At 43.5% G+C, this 7,500-nt stretch overlaps 1 protein-coding gene across 6 annotated transcripts in view; it reads right to left on the reverse strand.

The window, feature by feature from the left end:
• LOC105895795 (hemicentin-1) overlaps nt 1–7,500 on the reverse strand; it is a 72,565-nt gene that overhangs the window by 21,688 nt on the left and 43,377 nt on the right. The window contains exons 11-12 of one of the 6 annotated variants that reach the window (XM_031561791.2): nt 5,071–5,322; nt 4,047–4,461 (exon numbers count right to left, since the gene is read on the reverse strand). The exons of the other annotated variants lie outside the window; for them this stretch is intronic. Of the exons in view, the coding sequence (XP_031417651.1) occupies nt 4,331–4,461; nt 5,071–5,322 (383 nt within the window). The 3' untranslated portion in view covers nt 4,047–4,330. Of the gene's footprint in view, nt 1–4,046; nt 4,462–5,070; nt 5,323–7,500 lie in introns of those variants that run through there. 6 annotated transcript variants of the gene reach the window in all.

The raw sequence follows: 7,500 nt of genomic DNA on the forward strand, positions 1-7,500 counted from the left end.
CAACACTCGCTGCTACCTTATCTTCAAACAGAAAGTAACGTTAAATCTCCATGGCAACAGCTCTCAAGGGTTTGGATAATAATCGGATTTATTGCTTCCTTCATTATTCACAGCTAAATAACATAAGGCTTTTTATTTTGTTTAATACACGAAAAAGCTATATCTGTTCTATAAGTAAGGTAACCTTAAATGACTTCCGTTGTGATCTGGCGATTTATATATTAAAAAAAAAAATGTATTAATATTTTTTTTTTTTTTTTAAATGACACAATCTACCACCATAAGCTTTGCGATCGACTGGTCGATCGCGATCGACGCATTGGGCACCCCTGCTATAAGGGATGTCTATAAGGACTTTGACAAGACCTCCACTGTAACCCTGCAGGATGTATCCCTAACCTTAACTAAGTATTTGTCAGGCAGCATGTAAGGCTAGCCTACTCATTATGAGGTGTAAGCCAATGGAATAAGATTATCAAGTAGCCTGCATTTAAACGGGGAGGTGGAGCTGAGCTGAGCTGATAATTGTGCCGTATCTGTAATAACTAAACATGTAATATGCAGAATGTTTTATATTGTATAGCATTCTATTATGTTTCATTTTACAAATATTAAGGTCTTGTAGAAATCAATAACCAAAATTATAAATACAAATTTGACCTGTAGATGGCAGTAGAGTTTAAGGGACAGTTGAAGGGTCTTTTTTGGATCATCCCCTAGAAGAAGAAATGCTACATTTTACCTTAGACTCTGGCATTATTAGAGGCATTACTTCGTAATGAGACTAAAACGTACAATGGCAACACCTTGTACTTGACCCCTGTTGAAGCAGGGCAAGCAGTAATGATGGATGCAAATAAAAGATATCAAGTCAATTTTCCGTTTGTCATTGTTTAATATGTTTACAGTTTTTCACCGTTGTTAACACACAAAAAGCGAAAATTCGGCACAATTTGCATAACCTTCACTTCATGTACCTATCGCTCGACCCAATTTGGCACTACTTCACACTCCCTTATCTGCATTAGACTCTGATTTTCCTTGTTTACACTCTGATGTCAATTACACATCACCTTGTTGTCAAAACACTACACACATTGTTCAGTTGTTGCACACACTTCTCAAGTAAAATCTCAAAGCATCAACACACAAATAGTCAAATCTCTAAACATTCAGGTCGATTGAGCAATTTGCAATGAGGACTGCAGCATACAAGTGCCTTGAGCCTCTGTTTTGTTTGGTAAACAATGGAGAACTTTGAAGAGATCAACAACCAGAGAAGGAGAGGGGTAAGAGTGAGAAGAGGAGGAAGAGGAGGACAAGAAGAAGGACGGGTACAAGGGGAAGGGGGAGGAAGAGGACAAGGAGGAGGAAGAGGATGAGAAGGACAAGGAGAAGAAGGAGGAGGAGGAGGAGGATAAAGAGGAAGGAGAATGGTCATCTCTAATGAGATTTGGGCCGCTGTGGTAGACCATGTGCTCAATCATGGTTTGAGCATGAGGGAGGCTGGCCAGAGTGTCCAACCAAATCTCAGCCGCTTCACAGTTGCTGCCATCATTAGAAGCTTCAGGATGGAGAACAGGTACGAAATCTATTTGCCTTGTGTACTGTAATACTGCATATCAATAGAATACATTGTGCTCACAGTATTAGTATTTTGCCGGAATGAAAGTGAACCACACCGTGGAGGAAGAACACACACTTTCACCGCGGAACAGGAGACTGAAATTGTAAATATGGTTTGCAAGAACAACGGTATCACACGGTTTACAGTACTGTACTGTTCTCTGTGTGTACCGAAAAATAAAACTTTTTTTGCTGCATATTTGTGTGCTGTTTTATGTTTGACTGAAAAAAGTAGGCCTACACTGAGACATTTTACAAAAGGAGAAATGGCTCATTCATATGGTGTGTTCCAATTTAGCACTGCAGTGTGCTCTAAATGCTTGGTAATGTGCAGCAAATGCTTAGTTGTGTGTACTCAATGAATGTATGTGTGTGTCTTTTGAAAATATGGCTGTGTGTAGCAAATGAAAACACGAGTTCCATTTTGTGAACAGTTAAGAGATTTGATGGCAAAGAGTCATCTTGCAAAGGGAGTGTCAGGTTTAGCATTTTGTGTGTGAGGTTTTCAGTTTTCTGTGTGCAGTTTTGAGAAAGCCGTTATTGTTTTGAAAAACGTGTTAACAATTGTGAAAAACTGTATCACCATATCCAATATAAAATGTTCACAGCTTCAAAAAATATCCAATAAACTATTATGGTATAGAAGAATGTACTATACAAAAAAATATTCACAAACAAGTTTCTTCTCAGTGACTCCCCCACATATTCCAACAGTATAATTCCAACTAATAAAGCAAACGTGTGCATGTAAATCCCCGTCCTCTTCATCACAGCTTTTGAAGTGATCTTGATTGGAGCAAGACATGTGGTGGGAGGAGCCTGTCTGCCTACAGGACGGAAGCTCCCCCCACTAAGGAGTTACATGGTGGGCAGAATCCAGACGGGGGGCGCTGGCCTTGGGTGGGGAGATCTGCCTATTCTGTGGTCCAGAGCTATCAGGAAGGAGAGGAAGGATCTTGTTGTCTCGGAGGTGACAAAGATGGCAGAGGAAGAGTACAGGGTCAAGGCAGTGGCGCAGGGGCAGCAGGGACGCTAGACGACGTAGGAGGGGGTTGCGGGTCGGGTGGTGAGCTGGGCAGACTTCTGGAAACTGCCACAGGCTCGACTCATCTTCCTCATCAGGGCAACCTACGACACTCTGCCCTCCCCCCGAAACCTCCAACAGTGGCTGGGCACGGAGCAGGCCTGTGACCTCTGTGGGACCATCAATGCTTCTCTACAACACACTCTGTCAGGATGCAAGACCGCGCTATCCCAGGGCAGGTACGGATGGCGGCACGATCAGGTGCTGAGGAAACTGGCACAGGTGGTGGAGAGGAAAAGGCAAGAGGCAAGCGCTGGGAGGCAGCCGGGGAGCCAGCAGTGGACCCATTTCCTTAGGGAAGGGGAAAAGGGGGACACTGTCAGAAGGAGACCAGCATCCCATTAGACATCAGACCCAAAATGATGACTGCATTAAGGTTAAATTAAGTGTGCATACAGGGGCACTTTGTGAGCTGTAATCCTGCGTTCAGCATAGCAGATGTGTGGCCCCTTAAAATTATTCATGTGTTTGTACCCATTTAGTGTGAACAGGTAGGTGGTAAAACCTGCTAGGCTCCACCTGCTTGAGCTTCCCAAAAACCCCCTCGTGCCAACCTCCACAAGCAGCGCAGATTTCTCCGTCTTGGCCCACAGCATCACACTGAGGCCAGATGTGGTCCTGTGGGCCAAGACGGAGAAATCTGCGCTGCTTGTGGAGCTGATGGTGCCATGGGAGGAGGGGATGGAGGGAGCCCACGAAAGGAAGAGGGCAAAGTACTCTGACCTGGTTGCGGAGTGCGGTTGGAGGACACAACTCTTTCCAGTGGAGGTTGGCACGAGGGGGTTTTTGAGAAGCTCAATGACTCGCCTACTTAAAGAGCTAGGGCTGAGGGGCAAGGAGCTACACAAAGCCACCAGAGAGCTGTCTGAGGAAGCAGAGAAGGCAAGTTTTTGGCTTTGGTTAAGGAGGCGGGATAAGGCATGGGGAGCGAGCAACTCCTGAGGAAGGCTAGCTGCGGGGGGAGACTGGGAGACTTCCCTGTTCACTGCCCCGCCACCAGGAGATGTTCCGGGATAAGGGGCGAAACATCTGTGAAAGGTGGTCCCCGGCTAATGACCCCGCGGCTAGCCCAATGGGCACCGGTGGAGGTGCGGCAGGCCTAGAGCCTAGCAGGTTTTACCACCTACCTGTTCACACTAAATGGGTACAAACACATGAATAATTTTAGGGGGCCACACATCTGCTATGCTGAACGCAGGATTACAGCTCTCAAAGTGTCCCTGTATGCACACTTAATTTAAACTTAATGCAGTCATAATTTTGGGTCTGATGTCTAATGGGATCTTTGATTGGCTCTTCTTGGCTCTAATTGGACCTTTGATTGGCTCTTCTTGGCTCAAATGGGACCTTTGATTGGCTCTTCTTGGCTCAAATGGGATCTTTGATTGGCTCTAATGGGATCTTTGATTGGCTCTTCTTGGCTCTAATGAGATCTTTGATTGGCTCTAATGAGATCTTTGATTGGCTCTTCTTGGCTCTAATGGGATCTTTGATTGGCTCTTCTTGGCTCTAATGGAATCTTTGATTGGCTCTTCTTGGCTCTAATGGGATCTTTGATTGGCTCTTCTGCCGCTCCTACTGATGTAATTTCCCATGGAGGTGCTCTCTTCTGAGTGGTGCTCAATTACTATTTGCCGCGCCGCCACCAGACTGGACCCGGTGCCCCAACCAGAACCTGCGCCCCAAACAGACCCCAACGGCTACTACCAGGATCAGCACTACTATACCGATTATTAGTCCCACCTGGCTGCCTGAGAGAGAGACAGAGAGGGAGTGGGACAGAGAGAAGGAGAGAGGGAGAGAGAGAGAGGGAAGGTGAGAGATAGAGAGAGGGAGAGAGAGAGGGAGAGAGGGATCGTGAGTGAGAGAGAGAGGGAGTTAAAGAGAGGGCGGGACAGAGAGAGAGGGAGTGGGACAGAGAGAGAGGGACGGTGAGAGAGAGAGAAAGAATGAAAGAGAGGGAGAGAGAGAGAGGGAGTGAGAGAGTGGGACAGAGAGAGAGAGAGAGTGAAAGAGAGGGAGAGCGAGAGAGAGAGAGAATGGGACAGAGAGAGAGGGACGGTGAGAGAGAGAGATAGAGAGAGAGACAGACATAGGACATAGCATGAGTATTAATGAGTATTGATATGTGTCATGTGACAGTGGTCACACTAGCTGTTTAACATATGTACATTTAGAGACAGAGATGAAAATGTATTGGGTGCACACAAAGGCATAATCAGCCATTTGTAGCCATTTTATTCCTTGTTAGAGGTGGTAGAGGGGTTAGAAAGAGATGAGTCGTTCAGCCTTGGTGCACTGAAACCTAAAAAGGAATGCAGTAATGAAACATGTGAAGGAGGTCTCAGCATCCAACTCACCCTTCACCTCGATGCTCATCACAGCAGATGCCTGTCCTTGAGTGTTGCTGATGACGCACTCATAAACACCCGCGTTGTCTGCAGTGGCAGAGTCAATCAGGAGTGTGTTCTTGTCCTTATTCGGTAACACCACACCCTTGTGTCTCCATTGATATGAGGGCCTGGGGTTGGCATCAGCCACGCACATCAACTCCAGTTTCTTGCCAGCGTCGATGGTCACATTCCCACTGGTTTTAATCACCCTGGGTTTGTCTTCCAAGAGATAGACATGATAAGAATGACACATTTACACAAGGGGGAGCTACAACACTACAATGAGTAATTTTCATGAAATGTTTGCAGAAATGTCCTGCCTATCAACAGTGTTAGAAACATCAATGGATGCACAACCTACTTCCAGCTAGATATTAGATCTGGCCTGACATAAGATATATATATATATACAGACGTGGACAAAATTGTCGGTACCCTTCCGTTAAAGGACGAAAAACCCACAATGGTCACGGAAATAACTTGAAACTGACAAAAGTAATAATAAATACAAATTTACTGAAAATGAACTAATGAAAATCAGACATTGCTTTTGAATTGTGGTTCAACAGAATAATAATTAAAAAAAAACGAATTAAACTGGCCTAGACAAAAATGATGGTACCCCTAGAAAAGATTGAAAATAATTTGACCATAGGGACATGTTAAACTAATGTGTGTCCTCTAATAAGCATTACAGGTGTCTTCAAACTTGTAATCAGTCAGGCTGCCTATTTAAAGGGTGAAAAGTAGTCACTGTGGTGTTTGGTATCATGGTGTGTACCACACTGAACATGGACCACAGAAAGCTAAGGACAGAGCTGTCTCAGGAGATTAGAAAGAAAATTATAGACAAGCATGTTAAAGGTAAAGGCTATAAGAACATCTCCAAGCAGCTTGATATTCCTGTGACTACAGTTGCACATATTATTCAGAAGTTTAAGGTCCAGGGGACTGTAGTCAACCTCCCTGGACGTGGCCTCAAGAGGAAAATTGATGTCAAATTGAAGAGACGGATAATACGAATGGTAACCAAAGAACCCAGAACAACTTCCAACGAGATTAGAGGTGAACTCCAAGGTCAAGGTACATCAGTGTCAGATCGCACCATCCGTCGCTGTTTGAGCCAAAGTCGACCGAGGAGGACACCACTGTTGAAAGCAAATCATATAAAAGCGAAACTGGAATTTGCCAAAATGCATATTGACAAGCCACAGGACTTCTGGGAGAATGTCCTTTGGACAGATGAGACAAAACTGGAGCTTGTCAGTTTCAAGTTATTTCAGTGACAATTGTGGGTTTTTCTGTCTTTAAATGAAGGGTACCAACAATTTTGTCCATGTCTGTATATATATATACATATAAGATATGATAAGATCAACCTTTATTAATCCCCGTAGGACAATTTAGGTGTAATAGCAGTTAGGTGACATTATATATATACTATACTGTATATGATAAAAACAAATAGTCTACCAGAACTAGCTCAGTTTGTAATGAATCTCTGTTATGTTCTTTAAAAAAATTAAATGTATGCATTATATTTTAATAATACGAATGAGTTTGCAAATATATTGTGCAAAATCATTTTCTAACAGGCAATTAACATTAACAAAATATTGGTGGGGACTGACGGTAGACGAAGGGTAGACCCTAGACGATCGGCCTACCGGATGTAATTCTAAAATGTTTGATTGGTTAAGATTAGTTACCAGGCAGGAACGGAAAACACCATTGGCTAATACCAGGACCTTTACTTTTTCGCTGAGCTACAATGTCGTTTGCCTGACTTTTAATGTGGTGTCACGTTTAACGCTGCTGTTCAACATTAATAGCAACTGAATTACACTTGTGTTAGGTGTAATCTGTAGCGGTAAATAACATAAACGTCAATAACGTGAGTGATTGATAAAGGATATATGTTACACATCATAAACACACATAATCAATGTTTTTTTTTTGTGCGAAAGTTATTTAATTGGTTAGCTTAAATTACAATCTTACGTGAGCTAACTTCCTATCGTAACGGTGTTAATTATCGGACGGCGTGTGTTATCGGCAAACGTTCATGTTGTCATGTTAATCCATTAGTAAACTGAAGAATTTACACTTCTTCTACCCACAGGGACAATTGTGTCTTTCCCAAACTTTGGTCGTGACTAGTCCCTATGGACCATATGCAAACGCCCTTGCTCACATAAATACAAATACATACACACATGCACCCCCACATTCTCAGGCACACACACACACACACACACACACTCGCACACCGTTATCCTTACATGCATGACAACAATGCAAGAGGCACACAGTAAGTTATTTGTAAAAAAAATAGATGTTACCGAATTTTTTATGAGGGAGAGGGACAGAGAGAGACAGAGGTCACAGAGAGAGAGA

This window comes from Clupea harengus, chromosome 24 (genome assembly GCF_900700415.2).
Source record: "Clupea harengus chromosome 24, Ch_v2.0.2, whole genome shotgun sequence".
NCBI classification, from domain to species: Eukaryota; Metazoa; Chordata; class Actinopteri; order Clupeiformes; family Clupeidae; genus Clupea; species Clupea harengus.